General features: G+C 43.7%; 1 protein-coding gene across 1 annotated transcript in view; it reads right to left on the bottom strand.

The window, feature by feature from the left end:
- Window positions 1-879: 879 nt before the first annotated feature.
- The window catches only part of TMC2 (transmembrane channel like 2), a 30,874-nt gene continuing 14,391 nt past the window's right edge, over window positions 880-17,362 (bottom strand). The window contains exons 11-20 of the mRNA XM_040067824.1: window positions 16,796-16,984; window positions 15,143-15,322; window positions 14,174-14,326; window positions 12,912-13,040; window positions 10,672-10,739; window positions 9,961-10,200; window positions 8,068-8,193; window positions 3,471-3,549; window positions 2,238-2,358; window positions 880-1,133 (exon numbers count right to left, since the gene is read on the bottom strand). Of these exons, the coding sequence (XP_039923758.1) occupies window positions 880-1,133; window positions 2,238-2,358; window positions 3,471-3,549; window positions 8,068-8,193; window positions 9,961-10,200; window positions 10,672-10,739; window positions 12,912-13,040; window positions 14,174-14,326; window positions 15,143-15,322; window positions 16,796-16,984 (1,539 nt within the window). The remainder of the gene's footprint in view (window positions 1,134-2,237; window positions 2,359-3,470; window positions 3,550-8,067; window positions 8,194-9,960; window positions 10,201-10,671; window positions 10,740-12,911; window positions 13,041-14,173; window positions 14,327-15,142; window positions 15,323-16,795; window positions 16,985-17,362) is intronic.

Genomic DNA, 17,362 nt, shown 5'->3' with positions numbered 1-17,362 from the left:
GGTGTAAGAGAGCAGGTCAGCCCAGAGATGACCTGTCACAGAGTCCTGAGAAGTCCCATAGATCTGGAGGATACTGTTCTTGAATTGCACCAGGAATTTATAACTGGTTATAATCAGAAACTGTGCTGAGGCACTGTTAGTCTCTCAGTTGTGCTGGGTGGTGTTGCTAGACTAGGAATCATATCCAGGGATTGAAATAATGGTGCAAGCTGCTATTAACAAGCTGTGAAAAGAGGAGTGGGGTGGGAACCTAGAGAAAGTGGTGATGAGATTGAAACAAAAAGATGAAAGGTTGGAGGACGTAGACTGTAGGAAGGCTATCACAAGTGACAAAATGCAGCTGACAAAGTTCCCTCTGCTAGGAATCCTCTACTCCTAGTAGCAGCTGCTTTGTGGCTGAGCAGGGACACTCAATTTTTTATAATACTAAATTCTTCAGGCAGATGAACAACAGAAAAAACCACAACAAACTTCTGTTTAAATGACAGGTAAAGTCACACCACTTTTATTAATTAAAGAAGCCTTTGAAAGTACTGGCAAGCACTTGCTCCACAGAGAAAATTCACTGCTGTTAGTGGCCTCAGGGCTGTGTTCTGTGTGAAGCAGTTCAGCAATGTCACGGGTGATTTTTGTCCTGACTGCCTCCCATTTCCCTTGGGATCAAAATCAGCACAGTCTTTGGGGAGTTACAGCTAGGAAGTACTACTAAGTGTCTACATAAATCTGTATTAGAGAATGTTGGATAGATACAGAGCACCATGGGTGGATGTCCAGCATGCAGTAATCATTTCCTACCAAAACTGCAACAGTTCATGCAGCACCTCTATTTTAATATCAGACAGGAGAACTGTCTGACATTGAAATAGAACTTTGCTGAGGTTATCGAGCAGCCCGTGGGTAGCATGGCTGCCCTCTCCCTCTTCCAGGGAGGGGTCCCAGGGGCGGCCCCCATGGCCTGGGCTGGCCAGGATAGGGAGCCCAAATGCCCAGTGTCCGTGGCTGTGTCACAAACACTCGTGGTGGTGGGGTGAATGCTGCTCCTCTCCCACCGGCCATGGGGCTGCCAGCCAGGGCTTCTCCTCTGCCAGGTTTCCTGACAGGGCTGGTTCCATTCGGAGACTCTGTTTTCTTGTCTAGAGCAAAGATTATGAATGTTATTTTCTTGGGAGCAAACATCGCCTTTCGCCCTCTCCCCAGTGGCTGCTGTTTCTTCACTGTGCAATAACCAGAGTGTCTGGGGATTTGTGTTTGAACATCTGAGTGAAGAAGCCAGCAATAAGAATGTTTTCCCCCCAGCTCAACAGCCAGTACCTGTCTCTGCTGCCCTACCCCTCCTTTCAGGTTCTTTACTGATGCATTCATGAGACATGATAATCCTACCAGCCATGCTGGTACACTTCTAGGCGTGGGGTGGTAGCTCCTGATTTTAGTTTTTATTTTCAGTGCGCTCAAAACACTGCCAGCACTATTTCCCTTTAAATTAATGCCTTGAGTCTGCTTTGGAGGGGATCTGTACTAGATTGCTCTGAACCTTCCAGTTTGTCTCAGCCCATCGAATTCAAGGGGGTTATGGTGGCACTAGTCTGCTTTTCTCACCTGTACCAGGGTAAGATCAAAATCTTTCAAGTGATTTTCACAAATGAGAGCCGGAGGCTCTGTCAGTCAGGAAGTGGCTGGTTGAGATCGAGCCTGGAGGATGTATTTTCTTTGAAAATAACGGGATCCTGGTGCTAATGCCTCCTTCTGGTTCTTTCTGCCCCACCAGGGACCTCCACAGCAGAGCTTAGAGCATGCATTTATTTACCCTAAGACTTAACCTAATCCTGTGAAAAGTTTATGCCTCATTCATGATGAATTTTCCAATGAAAAGTTCAATTCAGGAAAAAAAAGTCTGACTCAACTCATCAGCCCTGAAACAACATTGAGCTTAAACATAGTTCCCTGAATAAATTGCTGGTTTCATGACCAGCATGGTTAATAGGTGGGAAGTGAATCATAATTCTGGACTACAATTCCCACTGTGACAAGCCTGTGTAAGATCTAATCCAGTCTAAAAATGTACCCTTCCTGGGCGTCCATTAGCAGGTGGTTTTCTGCGACAGGACAAAATCTCTGCTAATTATACTCATCCAGTCCCTTGCTAAGGTGCATCCCTCCAGTTTCTCAATCCCACCAGTCACTTTGGTGGCTAAATGAGCATTTTCAGAAGCATTGTGGGGAGATTGTGTAATTTTTACCTTCTGCTTGTTTGGGTGGACTTTCAGTCTTCGTACTTGGTGTAAGTAAATCCTCCAGATCTTGCAGCATCGGGTTGGTACTGGCTTTGTTATTTCTCTTGTTTTTCTCCTCTTCGCGTTGCTGCATCAATAAAAACCATTTTTTTTTTAGTTAAAAACTGCAGGTGTAATCTGGGAAATGGTGGCCTGGCTAAGTGTTTGCCTGAATAAGTGTTTGTTGGTATGAATGAATCCCTTTGTGAAGTTCAAGGTGCTGAATCCTGGTCCGGTGATCAAGTGTCTCCAGGAAAGAAAGTGCATGCCAGGCAGGACGGGAAAACAGTGGCTCTGCTCCTGTTAGGGTAAAGCACTTGCTGGTAACATGGTTTAGGGCTATCAGGCTATCTGTGTGTTGCTGCAGCTACCAATCTGCCCTCTGTGGTGTATTGGTTAGTTTTAAATGTGCGCCTCTTGTGAGAGAGGGTGCCAGAGGAAGAGGATACGGCAGCACACAGATGTAGGGCTGTCTTTGGCTTTACTTGCTTACATTTAGGGCTGTGAAAGATTTTCTTCTGGATGGTAGAGGGAATCTGTGCTTTTGGATAGTGCTGAGTCCTGCTTTGTGATCCCTTTAGCGCCGAACCCAGCCAGTTTGTGCAGCGTGAAATAGAGTGCCCCAAAATCGGAGCCTGCTGTAGCACATGTTCAACCCCTGCAGTACTTGAGGATGCCCTTTGCACCAAGACACTTCCTCTAAGCCAAGTGATTAATTCTGAATTTGAGCATTTGAATGTAATTTATGGAGTGCCATTTCTCAGTGCTCACATCCTCACTTTTAATGTTGCACTAGTCTCTGCTTTATGTGATGTTTTGCTTGATGTGGCACTGCTGCCTTGGCTTGGATCCTGTCCTGTGCCAGTAAAATGGCTGTGGCTTTCATGGGCTTATCATTGTTCCTGGGAAATCTCAGACACCAAAGCATTGTCTGGACTTCGAGATAACTTACTTTTCTAAATGAAAAGTACAGTTTATGGGAAAGCCAACTGTGGTTCGGATGTGTGAAATGGCAGGCTATTATGGGATGTGGCCACTCTCTACATCTAGACATTAAATGCCATCAGAGGGGACTGAAGAAGCATAATATACGTCATCTCCCTGTGTCACCAAAGTGAAAAGTGATTTAAAAGCATATGCTACACATCAGAATTGAAGTGCATGGTATTTCAAAGGTGGTTTTGCCAGATCAGTACCTACCATTTGCATTTTCTTCTTTAGCTCTGCATTGGCACGCTGATACGCTTTAGACACAGCATTCAGGTAGTAAATGGTGAGGCTAGAAAAGAAAACATGTTGGCGTAGTGATAGGATCAGGGAAAAGAGAAAGTTTCACAAGGAGGAAACATGTAATTTTTTTGCTTACCTTCTAATAGCGAATTTTCCCACCAGCTGTCTCCAAACTTCTTTTAGAAGTTCAAGGTTTAGGAAAAATTTGTGCTGCCTGTGGCATGGTTAGCTGAGACAAGCTGAGCCCATCTGAAGCTCAGATCTGCTCAAACAGAAGAAAAATGACCAGCCTGCCCTCGTGCCTCCACCTTGGCTGGCCTTGGGCTCTCTCCCCTTCCTCTACACCAACCTTGGGGAAACTAGGCACCAGCCTTGTGATGAAGCTGCCACCAGGTAACACAGGAACCTTAGAAAAAACTGGGAAATCAGGGAAATAGTGGTAGAATAGGGCCTTGACAGCTCTCCTGAAAAGCTGTGGTCAAGGAGCAATCCTCCTTCCCCCTTTTCCAGGACCATTTGCATCCTGTAGCCCTGGACAGGGGCTGAGCGAACAGACACAGGAGCTGAGGGCAAGCAGAAGCCAGGTTGGAGCAGAGCCAGAGGCTTTTGTTTTGATCCTGTCTTCTCCAAAAAGGGCACTCCAAAGCTAGGGGATAACTGGGCCAAGCTGGAGGGAATCGAAAGGCAAGCAGGGATGGGAGAGGGCATGCTGGCTGCCAGCCTCTGGCACACAGGGTGGCTGTGCTCTAAAACATGCCCAAGCATCTGGGTCTCTCTCACCACCTCTGACACCCACCAGCCAGTAATATTTTGGTAGTAAAAAAAGTCTCCCCCTGTTTTTTGGAGTGCCTTTATTTTTCTAAATTATAACCATCATCTGCTCAGAGACTCCATGCCATTCCCAGGAAAAATACCAGCCATTCAGTTCACTGCTGTAGTGGTTTTTTTTTTTTGGTTTTTTTTTTTTTTTTTTTTTTTTTTTTTTTTTAAAGTAAATTTTACTTTATAAGAGAATATTACTTTATAAGAGAATTTTAAAGTTCTCTTATAAAAAGATTTAAAAAAAGGTAGGGAAAGAAAAATGGTTTCCTGGTAATTCATAACCTGCATATGTTCAGCAACCTCAAACCAGTCTCATTTCAGAGCTGAAATGATCAAGTGGCACTAAAACATCAACTGAGTGCCTGACCCTAAGCCCAGCAAGGCACCATGTACTGGCATGTGGGTTTCCAGGTGGAAGATCAGGAAGCAATGCTTAGGATTGCCTTTCTTAAGGCTTTTTACAAGAGTCTGTCTAGAGGAAACACATTTGCTTCCTTTTGCCTAACACTGACCCAAAACTCAGTCTTGGTGATCGGGGCTCTCTGTCCTGCAAATCCTCTTGGAAACTATTTTTTTCTTTTTGTTCCTTTGTAAAGGTGTGATAGTTTTATTTCTTCCATGTTATCAAGCTCATTGTCTAGAAAATACTACTTTGTGATCAGGGCTGTGAATAAGAATGGTGTTGATAACACACTGATGTTTTGGTTTTGCTAATTCTTGTTTATCCTAAGTCGAGAAAGGACCTTGGTTTTTGTCTCATGCTCTGCCAGTGAGGAGGTACACAAAAGAAACTGGGAGGGGGCATAGGTGGGACAGGTGACCTGAACTGACCAAAGGGAAATTCCACACCACAGAATGTCATGCTTGGTGTATAAACAGGGGAGTTACCTTTAACAGGGGCCAATCTGGTTTTGGGAAGGGGGTTCTGGCATCAGTCAGTGGGTGGTGAGTAACTGTATTGTGTGTCACTTGTTTTTTCCCATTTTATTATTATTGTCATTTACCATTATTACTATATTTGATTTTGATTATTAAACTGTTCTTATCTCAATTTACAAGTTTTTCTTTGATTCTCCTCCTCATTCCACTGGGATTGGGGAGAGAGAGAAGAAGTTGAACAAGTAGCTGGGTAGTACCTAATTTCCATGTGGGTTTAAACCATGACACCCTGGCACCCCTCTTCTCTGATGTATTGCTTCCCCAGTTCTGGGGAGAGTGTGGGTCACTGTCCTTTTCTAGCCTGCATAGGAATTACAATTTTTACCCCTTCTTGATACAGTAGAATGCTTCTGTCTTCTGCCAGGAAGCTCTGCAGGCCACAGCTTGAAACCTACTCTCAACCTGAGTGGGGCTGGATTATGTGCCTGTGCGCACAGTATCTTTCATTCTTCTTTCTCTGTATTTCCTATTTCCCTTGTTCTTGGGCAGTTAAAAGCAGGACAGTAAGCTTGACACCCATGCCACTCACTGGACCCCATCATTGTCTGGAACCAGGAGCTAAGAACCGAAATAAATAGAAGATACATATTGGATTGCAGCTGGATAAAAGAGAAGGGGTTGTCATGGCTAGAGAAAATTACTTAACAGAAGTCCACAGAAGTGGAAAACACCTCTTTTCAGAGGCTGCAATCAAAATCAATAGACTGTCCGTTTATGATCCTCCTGTTGCTCTTTGTAGAGGCTATTTTTAGTTAGGCTGGATTGCAGGTTGCCTTGCCTGCTGCTTTGAGATCTTCTGGCTCTCTGCTCATCAGAACTAAATGAAGCTTTTGCATTTTCCCAGTTTCAATCTCTTGGAAAACTGGAGGGGCTTCATCAAAAGGATTAGCTCAAGCTTGACCCTGTCTGCCTGTCAGCACCTCAGCAGAAGTTGAAGATATTCAGTGACAAGGCAGGAAACTGGACACTTGACTGAAAAGGAGAAGAGAAAAGGGCCAAAGCCCTAAGAAACGATCTTATTTGGTCAATGTGATTTTGTCTGGGATTATCACAGGCAAGGTGAGTATGTAGATAACAAACAGTGCCTCTGCAAGACACCCAATGCTCTCAGGACATGTGAGAGCTACTGCCAAGAGTCCGTAGGTCTGACAGGTCCAGGCAGCATGGGGGAAGCCACTTGTTTAGGGCTGTGACTCTCTTGGGAGCTGAACAGCTGGAAATCACGAGTATGTAGTACATACAGGCCATACAGGCAGTGTATCTGGGTGGAAAGTGAGGATGTTTTTGGTAACATGGACATAAGGTATCTCAGTTCTCAGAGGGTAATTGGAGTGGAGACAAAACTGTTTCTCAAGGAGAAAGGGACTGATGTAAGTCTGTGGCGTGGGAGTAGCCAACACTGGAAAGGTGTGATAAAAGGTGTCTCTTCAACAAATAAACTGACTCGTGCTGTTGCTTTTCCCAGCTGTCAGGAAAGGACAGGAGGTTGTCACTGGGAAAAAAAAAACCCACATTATTTTCAAAGGTATTACTGTCTCCCATCAGCTTTTTTGAGGGTTCCATCAAAGCCTCAGAAACATGGTCTGCAGCCCTTTTGTAAAGATGGCCCTCTTTGGGTGTTCTGCAGTCTTCGTTTTGTGTTTGCAATGGCATCTGCCAGTGCTGCTGTGAAGCTCACAGGAACAGAGTTTATAATTCTGTAATATGCTTGGTCATGCTAGGGATGTGGTGTGAGACTTCTTGTCTCCTGTGCAGACCTGATCTGATTCGTACAGGTGTAGGATCTGCCTGCACAAGTTACAGTACCTGATCATTCTTTTTAGGTTAAAATGAGCAAATAGTTTGAGGCAGGTAAGGGGGTGACATGTCATTTTCAGTTTAATTGGGACTTTTCTCAGGTTGTTTGTATAAGAAACTTGGTATAGCACTTGTATTTGATATAATGTAATGTCATTACCTTCCGTGCACCTATGAAGGGTGAAGCATCACAGTGTCCAAGGGCAGCTGTACTGGATCAGCCCAGAGGCTCATCTCCAGTGTGTGTGGATACCCCAGAAGAGTCAGAACAGGAAGCTCTGTATGTCACAGGCTCCCCAGCTCTCTCCCACCTCCCTTTGATTAGTCTGAAGTGCTTGGAACGGCCTACAGAATTTGGCCACAGCCCTCCTACTCATTTTGATAGCTTTGGAAAACCTCAAGAACAGTGCCAAAAATATCTTGGGAAAAGAAAAAAAAAAAAAGGAAAACTAATCCTAGTACTGCTGAAGGTGCTGAGGATCTAAATCTGATTTCAAAGCTGAAATGATCAAATGGCACTAAAACAAATACCAAATGTATTATTTGGAAAATGAAAAAGTAAACACCCCCCCCCCCAAACCCAAACAAAACTCATAACTTTTCATATTTTTGGAACATGTAATTTTTAAATGCCCCATCTTGGCTGTGCTCTAAATACCACCAGCTGTGACAGAAATTGCTTCTCTGAAAGGCACCAGGCTGAGACTGTCCATTTATTTCCTGCTGGCTACAGAAAATTTTTCATATGTAAGCTGTGACAACTTTGATATCTACAAGGCCTCTGTCAGCAATGTATTTCATCCGCAAAGTTGTGTTTAATTGGGTCAGGTAATTAAATTTTGGGAAATTGGGTTATGCAAAGGTAAGGGGGGTAGGGACCTTGTGTCTGCTCTAATCCATGCTGTTATCTCAGCAGAAGCTGTATTCTGGGATGACTAATATCTCAGAATTTTTTTTTTTCCAACCTTCTCCCCCAAGCCAGGAATGTAACATGGCAAGGACAACTTACACCATGAGCAGAATTGCAGGTATGATCAGTCCTGGATTTGCCACATAGCTGAAGATCTTGGCAACAAAAAGTGGAAAATCGAGCTCAATGGTCTCTTGAATGACATCATACATCCTTTTCTTTCCACTGTAAAGACAAACGGCCAGTTAAGGAGTATAGATATCTTCTGGAGAGACAAAATGCCTCATAGTCTCACGGTGCTAAGCAGCGTGTTTCAGCTCTCTTTCAATGAACATCAGCTTGCTGTCGGCCGCCAAGAAGTTTAAAATGCCTTTATTTTAAATTATCTATTGGTCCGTTCATTCCCTCCCTCTCTCCCTTCGCTGATTATACAAACAATCTTTGCTAGGCCAACTTGCTCCTGGAGTCAATACATTTATTTCCACGCTTGACTCCTTTATGAGTCCTGACTATTTACCCCTCTGAAACAGATAAACCCCTACAGACTGCAGTAGCCACATATTTCTGAGGAATATCTTGTTAAGTATGGCCTTTTCATGGAAGTGATGACTTTCTATATGCAAATTCCAGCTTTCTGAAATAATGAGCCAACTTGAAGAGCTGCTAAGTAATGACAAAAATAGCAAGCTGTGATTATTGCTTAATAGGAGACTCAGTGAAAGAGTAATTTCAAATGGGATTGATAAAGCAGATGAGAGTATTCTGTATGAAAGAAGAACAAATCTGTAAAGGGCTGGATTATGTAATTGACCTTCTTCTCTCCCCAACATCTCTGGGTCTGGGAATTCAACCCTATCAGTGCTATTCCTCCCATTTAGGCTTGGTGCCTCCTGGGAGCTTGCAGGATTCCCGTCAGGAGGGTACTGGACTCTGTCTTGATGATGAGAGTCAATAAAGAAAACTTGGATAAAGAGTATCCCAACCTCACCAACTGCCAGGAGCTCAGGAGAGCTGAGCTTTCAGTCGAGCTGCCAAGGGTCTGAATCAGGCTAAGTGGCTTTTGAAGGGTTGATTGGGAATTGAAATAGCTCTTTCACATTGCAGATTAGTCATCTCCAAATGATAGTGTTCTTGCAACAAGTTACTTGTCAGATCATCTGACATTACTCGTTGACACCTGTCCTTGTTGTAGAACTGAGGGTATTTTGGTCTCTTGCCTTTCCCCGAGTCTTTTAGCTTTCTGATGTCATTCTCCGTCAGCAAGCAGAAAACCTAAAACAGTGCATTTACAAGAACAATTTGTTCCAAGCTGGTTCCTTGCTGAGTCAGATTCAGCAGGCCCAGGAAATGGTGTTATTCAATCAAATTAGACTTTATTGGCATGTTAATCCAGTCCACTGAATGCTTTGTGCAGTGCTCATTCTGTCCTAACTAAAAAACAAAAAAAAACAAAACAAAAACCCCTATGACATTTAAAGAAAACCCAGACACACGCACACCACCCCCCCCACCCATAAAAAAAAGGCTCACCCCTCTCAATTTGCCAGCTAAAGTCAACATGTAAAATACATCCTTTAGACCCGTTTTGTTTCCTCAATTGTTCCAAAGAGACTTTGGGATCCTCTAGTTGGTTTTTTTGGGAGGGGGGTGTTTGTTTGTTTGTTTTTTACTGGGGGCTGCACCTTGCTGTCCCACCCCTGCTGTTCTCTGGTGCTCTCATCAGTGTGTTCTGGGAAACCACCGGGAATCATGTAGCAGAGGAGAGTAGCAGGCAGGAGCAGGATCAGTGCTTCCAGCTGGCTGTTTACACCCCATAGCTGGACATGACCCGTTGCCTCACATTGCTAAGCATTTAAACACTTCCCCATCTCTGCTGGTGTCCAGTCCTTCTAACTTCATGAAAATATGAAAACTTTGTTGTCAAAACAAAGTAAGAATTTTGTTTTCATCTGCCAGAGAACAAAAATATCCTTTTTGGTGTTTTGGTAGTACCTGAAAGGTCCACAGTCAAAGGAGGGAGGCAAGGACATGATGGTGTAGGCCACAGGCAGGAGGCTGAGGAAGAGGATCAGCAGCAGCAATCCCATGTAAAAATTGTTAGACTTGGATGCTTTGAAGACTCTTTCATGAGGGACATTGCTGCTCATAACAGCCCAGCACTGAAAATACATGGAGGTTAATAAGCGCAGGACGTTTATACCCACGAGCCCTGGTGCGTAAAAGGATCCCATCCTGAAAAGGAAAAGAGAAGGACAGGCACTGTTTTTCGACAGACTGGAAGATTTACTCCTTTCAAGAACAGAAAAGGAGGTGTTCATGTGGTGACAAGTTTGTTCACAAATGAAGTCTGAGTGGGCTGGTCAGAGGTCCTACCCCTCTGCTCCCGCAGTGGAAGCCACCTGCACCCACAGGTCGTGGTATGGCCCCCCTCACTGAGGACCAGCAAGGCCTCAGACTTCTCAGGGGTTGCAAAGAAAGTTTTTCAGTTTGTGACCAAGATTTCTGGGAGATGGCTTGGAAAACATCAGGTGAATGCAACCAGCAGAGAGGGACCCACTTTTATAGTTAAGCACAGAAAGCCAGTCAGTCAGAAAGAACAGGACCCAAAGGTTTATCTAGTTGGCTTGGAAGCTTTCTAACTCCACTAAAGGGTTGTCCAAATAATGTGAAAAAAAAATTTTAAAAAAAAGGGAAATATCTTACCAAATCATTCCCTGGTTGAAAACCAAACCCAGAACGTTGCCGCTAATGTCAAACTCTGCGTAGGATGGCTGTATGGGGAAAGAAAGAAAAGTGTGCTGTTGCTAGAGGGACTCGCTCTTGTTTTCTGCTGGGTGCATGATGTTTATTTAAAGCTGGCAAGCAGGGATTCCTGGGAGGGCTCCTACTGCGTGCACACTGCTTGAATGGCCTGCAGCAGTGTGGGGAAATCAGAACAGGATCTACTGCGCTGGGGGCTGCTGCTTCTCTCTTGGCTTCCTAAAAACTGGAAAGATATATGGAGGCGCTTAGGGCTGCTCTGTGTTTGTCTCTCCCTGCTAATATGACACCAGCTGTGAGCATGGCACGGGACTGTGTTTAAACTCCAGCTGGTGCCTGGCAATGGACTTACAGTTCCACCCTGGTGTAATATTGAATCTTGAAGCAGTGATAATTATGAGCTGGAAGGCAAATGCCATGCTGGATTATGTCCGTGTCCCTGGGTCCAAGCTGCTGCAGAGCAGAAACACAGGGCAAAGAGAGAAAAATACAAGGGAATATATGACCTGATGGGTATAAGGTGACATTTTACTCTGTGCTAGCTGATATGTTGCTCCATATAAAGCGGTATTTTAACTATCTGATGTGAGTGCTAATGGTGGCAGGCCCAGATCAGGCTGATCAGATCTACTGGCAGTATTTGTTGATTTCTAAATTACTATTTTGTTAGATTTGCCTATGATAAAGCTGTTTCTTATATATATATATATATACTTTTACATGCACAAAACTCAGGTAATTTTTGGCAGATGAAACTTTGTGTAAAGATTTTCCTGTTATGTTTTCTTGATTTTTTTTTTTTTTTTTTTTTTTTTTAAATGCAATGCAGAAAACAGAATTCTAAGAAATGATAAGTGATGCTCTTATATCTTTGGAATATCCTATGTGGTACATCTGTTTTTCATGCCATTTGCATTTACTTGATACTGTTAGCAATTCATAAAATTGAAGTTTAAGGTGTTTGTGCTTTATGATGAAAACTCAAGGGGAGCCAAGTCAGTCTTGCTTAGCTGACTGCTCACAGCTTTGGGATGGAATGGGTATAAACACTCTTTTCTTTGTTCTTTTGATTCTGGTCCATTTATACTTTTAATCCTTAGCCAGAGGTTAATATTGGCTTCTTTTTTGCATGAAAATAAAGTCAGCTTTCCGTGTCTGCTGTCCTCTGCCTTGAGTATTCCTATGTCAGAAGGCTGGGTTAAACAAGAAGCTTATTCATTATCTGCATTAGAAATACACTTATAAAATTGTGCTGGTGTCCTTGGCTAGGTTGGGTTAGATGGCTGTCAGCAAACCATCTTTACACAAGCAATGGAATTAATTTCATGCTGCTTGGCTGCTGGGAAGACCTCCCGAGGCCACCCTGGGTAATGTCCTCTGCCTCACCCAGAAGACACACAAAGAGCTCCACAAGCAGCAAAATATCTGTTGCGCCCCACTTGCTCTTCCTTGACCAAAGCCCTCCTTTTTTGCTCTTCCCCAAACCATTCCTGGGGACCCTCCCGATATGACAGCTAGGCAGTGGGTGCGCTGTTCTGCTCATAGTCTTGCAAGATATTTTCATCTCCGTCTGAACCCATCTGGTTTTGTTTCCCCTTATGTGAATCAATGGGCCACGCTCCATCCCTCCCTTATTTTGTGGTTTGTGCAGCTCCAGTACTGACTGCTTTGGTAATGTAGCCTTTATGAATACCAAAGGGTCCAGTGCTGTTGTGTGTTACACACACAGGAGAGGGGAAGGAAATGCTCCTTGTTCCGCTGCAGCAGAAGAAACGCCAGCTTCCAGGAGCAATCAGAAGCAGTGCTGTGAGAAGAGCAGGTTCCTGCCTGCAGGGTGGGCAATGAACAGGAAGGTCTGGGCCTTTGAAAAGGGTTATAGAAGGTCCCAAGGTTTTGGGGTTATAGCAACTGAATGAAAACCGGATTATTTCTTTTTTAAGTCAGCTTCAGGTTTTAAAGTTCTGAGATGGAGAGAAGAACTGCATTTTTGTAGAGTTCTTACTGGGATGGAGCTGATTGACTCAGAAAATTGATGCACAGAATATGGATACTAACTATCCAGCAACACCAGACGGCCGCTGGAAGCATTCAAAACAAATTCATTTGTAATGTTTCACCAAATGGTCCTAAATTACTTTTATCTTATGGGCTAAAAGACACTGACTCGGCTATGAGATACTTACAAATCCAGCCTCTAGGTCCCAGCACCAACAGTAATTTGCAAATCTGACAAAGCAAGCTCGAATGAAATCTCCCACCAAAATGGTTATGTAGGTCACCAGGATATCAGACACAGTGAGTCTCACAAACTCCTGCAATTAGAAAGAACAAAAAACCCTCTCACTTAATCCTATAATTTCAGTAGCACATTCAAGACTGTATTTTTTATTAAGCCATTTGTCTTTAAATGACAGTAATCTTCAGAAAAACATGCCATGAGCAAACTCCCTGCCTGTTTTCAAACACTGTGCAGTGCTTAAGCTTTACTTCTGTGCTTGGGAGCGACGAGCTCTGTGATAGCTGTTAGACCTGATAGCTGCTGCTGGCATTATTGACTGCGCTGCATGCTGTGGCAGCACAGAAAGTGGGAACAGAATGCTAATGTCGCAGTGGTGCTGGTGTAAAATGTACATATGGCCTCAGTCATTCTGATTGTGCATTGTTCTGGTATGGCTCAGCTCTGTAACTTTTATGTGGACTCCTAAGAAAATTGTTCAGTTGTAAACAAGAGCTGTGTGTGAACATAGAGAAAGGAGATGTGCAAGACAAGATAAAATTGCAGGCAGAAGGAAGACTCATAGGGTGGAAATAACTGGTGGCCCAAGGATTCAAAAGGAAAGACACTTACAAGAAAGGTTTTTAAAGTATGAGAGGGAAAAAAAAAAAAAAAAGAGATCTACTGAATGACAGTTCAGCTGCACCAAGGATCAGCTCCTTCTGAGAGGTGACAGGGGCTGGTCTTTTCCCACATGACTGAGAACCACTTGGCTTTTGAAGATGCCTTGAGTGGGCTCAGGAATGCATAGCCTTGTAGTTTGGCAACCCCTAACTATCTCTGTCAGCCAGTAAACAACTGCTTTTACTTTTTAAGTTGTGCGTAGTCTGGCTGCAGATCTTGTTGGTGCAAGGAAAATGTTGCAGAGTGGATTTGTGTGGTGAAACTCTGAGGACCTGAAGGCCACCCTGCCTGCCTTTCAAGGGGTGTACTTTTGCCTAATTCTGCTTTCATCCCATGGCCTCATGGTCCATTATAGATTAGGACATGTCAGGAGTTCCCTTGAGGCATGTCCTCTGGCTGGGTTTTACACCTGTATGAGAATGGGGGAAAGAGCTGCTCTTTGTGAGGAAAACTTCAAGCCTGGAAATGTTAAAGATGTCAGTGAGAAAAACAAAAATGGACCATCCTAAACCAACACAGAGATTTGCTAAATAATGAATTTCTTACGATGCCCACAGTTGTCTCCCAGCAGGGTCCCCTGGGCACGTCTGCAGGGTCAAGGGGAGGTGGGGTGACAGTGCTGTCATTCCCTGCAGATGAGTTGTGGTGACCAAGCAGTGTCCAGTGCGTGATGTTTTTTACTACATCCTCTTCAGCCAGCTGCAATGAAGAGGACCCCCCCCCCACACACAAAAAATCATAAAATAGAAAACATGGAGGTGTTAGAAGAAATCCAAGGCATTGAGTACCTCCCTCCTCCGTACCAGTTACCGCCCCTTGTATGAACATCTGTCCACAATGGAGTTACAGTGTTTGCAATAGCACAGAAACTCCTCTTTTGGCAGGAGCAGGGGAGCAGCAGCTGAGACCCGGTCAAGGCTCAGTGTGTTTTTGGGCAGCAAGCAACATGCTCCCTGCACATGGAGGAGTCAGACCTCCTTCAAGACTCCTGTATGTAGATGTAGCTTTCACCCAGTCCTCCTCCTTTGCATTGTTAATAATTTTTCAGGACAGCGCAAACCGCCTCAGTTCCCCTAATTCTTCTCAGTTTAAAACAGAGTAATTTGTTTTGTGGATAAGTTAGACATTTATCCTTTGCTGCAGTTATCTGCCCACAACACACTGCGAGGATAATGTTAAAGAGGGGAGGCAGGGGAAGAGGATTATAAACTGTCCTCAGGGTCTGCAGTAATAGAAATTGCAAGCAGTGTCAAATGGAGAAAAAAATAGAATTACCCTAACATGCTGTGATTACGGGAGGACAATAACTATGCTCTTCCCAGGGCTGCAAAGAGAAGCCGGACACTCTGCTTGGTGAGTCTCCCTGGGGCACTGCTCAAGAGGATCGGGGACAGAGCAAGCATCTGCTGCCAGGGGGGTGGTTGCCCCTGCTGGCTGTGGGGACAGGCTCCGGCTGTGTTCACCCTCAGCTCTGGGAAATGTTATTTGACCGTGGCTTTTTGGCACAGCTCTTACTTTTTCATTGACGTCATCCATCAAAGCCAACAAAAATGTGTAGAGGTTCCCCAGGAAGAGAGCAAAGATCCGCCCCAGCTGCCATTTCAACCCAATGCGAGGGTGGTAATTTTCTAGCGCAGCGATGGTTTCAAACAGTGGAGGGCAAAACATGCCCAGCAAGGACATCACAATTTCAACCTGCCACAGGAGGAAAACGAGATAATTGCTAATAGTAACAGCGGTGACTATCTTACTTTGAGCAGAGTGGGAGCTGCCAGCAACAGGTTGGATATTTCTGAAGGATTTATAAAGGGGAGGGAGTCAAAGCAAACTCAGCTTCTGGGTTTGCTTAGCGTGCAGGCAGCACAGCGTCAGACTTCAGGGCTGAGTTGCACGACTTGTGCTTGCAGGAGCAGTTTTGCTCTTATCTCAAAGGGATGAGCTCCAAAGAATTTGCTTCCTGTCAGTCCAGACTCATGAATATTTAGGTTCCTCAAGTACCTTGCAGTATTGCTTGCATCAGCTCCAAGATTCTTATTTTAGTTTCAGAGGAAGCGCAAGACTTGGCTTGTGTGCATAAAGATAATTAGTAAATGCTAATGTTTATTTTCCACGTTCAGCACCTTTGCTTTTGCAGAAGGCATTTACAGTCTTGAATGGAAGCACATCGAGATCTCAGTTCTGCAGCTCAAGAAAATATGTTTTAGTGGTATCTTTGTTCCTCTGTCTTGCCAGGTACTAAGTTGTGCTGTGGTCAGTGAAGTCGTTGGCCAGTCAAGGTTAGCTCAGGCATGACTTAGAGGCTTTAAATTTTTTTATAACCCTACAGGCCTGTGGACTGTATCTGTACAGGTGCAGGCAGTCTCCCGCTCCTCTTTGTGCTTTTCTTTCGAGGGGAAGTGACAGTATCCAGCTCTATATTTATTCAGATCTCACATTACCACCAGGAAAGGGTCAGACATTAAACTTTTTTATAATAAGATTTCTTTTCTTTGGAAAAAATCTATAGTGATCAAAGCATTTTGTAAGCAAGTGCTGTCTTTCTAAAGTTTTTTGAAGGAATTTTGAAAATTTGTGGCTTTGAATTTAATTTGGCTTTGATACATAAATACATGATAATGTAGTAGACATTGAAATTAAGCCTGTCTATATTTTTTGCTGAACGTGAAGAGCTTAAAGATTTGAACCTTTCATTCCAAAATCAAACACAGGAAAACTTTGACAATTGACTTTTTTTTGCAGGTTCTAAAATTTTATTCCCATTATTTAAGGTGGATGACAAAGGTTTGATTTTAGAGTTATGTCTGATTATGGACATTTCTAACACCCAGAGAGCTTTCTAGTACAACAGAGTTTGTAAGTGTGATTTGATGCAATTTCATTCTTGAGAAGGTGATTGGTGTTGAAAGTTCTGAAAAGCCACTGACTTTTCTAGTGATTTATTGTAAGAGTATTTTCCCTTCTCTGCAGGAGTTGTTAATTTGCCCTAGGAACTTTCAGTGAGATCAATGTGCATTGCAGCTACAACAAGTGCAAAGGTACTGAAGGGGACTCCTGGGCCCTGGTAGGGAATCCCCCTGCCTTGGATGCTGTCCTCAACCTGTGGCAATCAATTTGCTGATGTCCAAAGCAAATTATCCCAGCAGAAAACTGGAAGCAAAGTTTCCTTACCTCATTTCTTTCATACCACCCAACATTTTGCATTTTGGAAAATGTCTGGGAGCGTTTCACCACAAAATAAATGAGGTAGCCACTCCCACACAAGCAGCATATTATGAGGACATTGGCCAAAACCCGCAGAAACCTCCTCAGGTGGATATTCTCATCCTTGTTGCTTTCTTGCTCATCTACAATAGACTCCTGAAAAAAACAGGGGTACAAAACCAAAGAAATCTGAATGGATATCTTGTAGCACCAAGCATAAGGCAACATCACAAGGTTTTTCAACCTATGAAATGTAATCTGCTATCCTGGCTCGTTCCAACTTGGTAGTTTTGGTTAAATTCAAGCTAAGCTTCATAGAGGCATTCTGGTTTGACTGAAAGGCATCAAATCATATTCTAGGGGAACTGCACTCTAAATTAATACAAATTCTTTTAAAAGCTGAAAAAATTGAGTTAGGGGAAGCAGGTCATAGAAGCTGGAGCTGCCGTTGATCAGCACCATGGAGAGGTGCTGAGTAGGTATCCATATTTCCCCTGAAACTTCTGCTATTGGTAGATGCTGGAAGTGTCTCTG

This window comes from Hirundo rustica, chromosome 1, assembly GCF_015227805.2.
Source record: "Hirundo rustica isolate bHirRus1 chromosome 1, bHirRus1.pri.v3, whole genome shotgun sequence".
NCBI classification, from domain to species: Eukaryota; Metazoa; Chordata; class Aves; order Passeriformes; family Hirundinidae; genus Hirundo; species Hirundo rustica.
The sequence above is the reverse complement of the archived record's forward strand: the minus strand, read 5'-3'. Positions and strand labels throughout refer to the sequence as shown.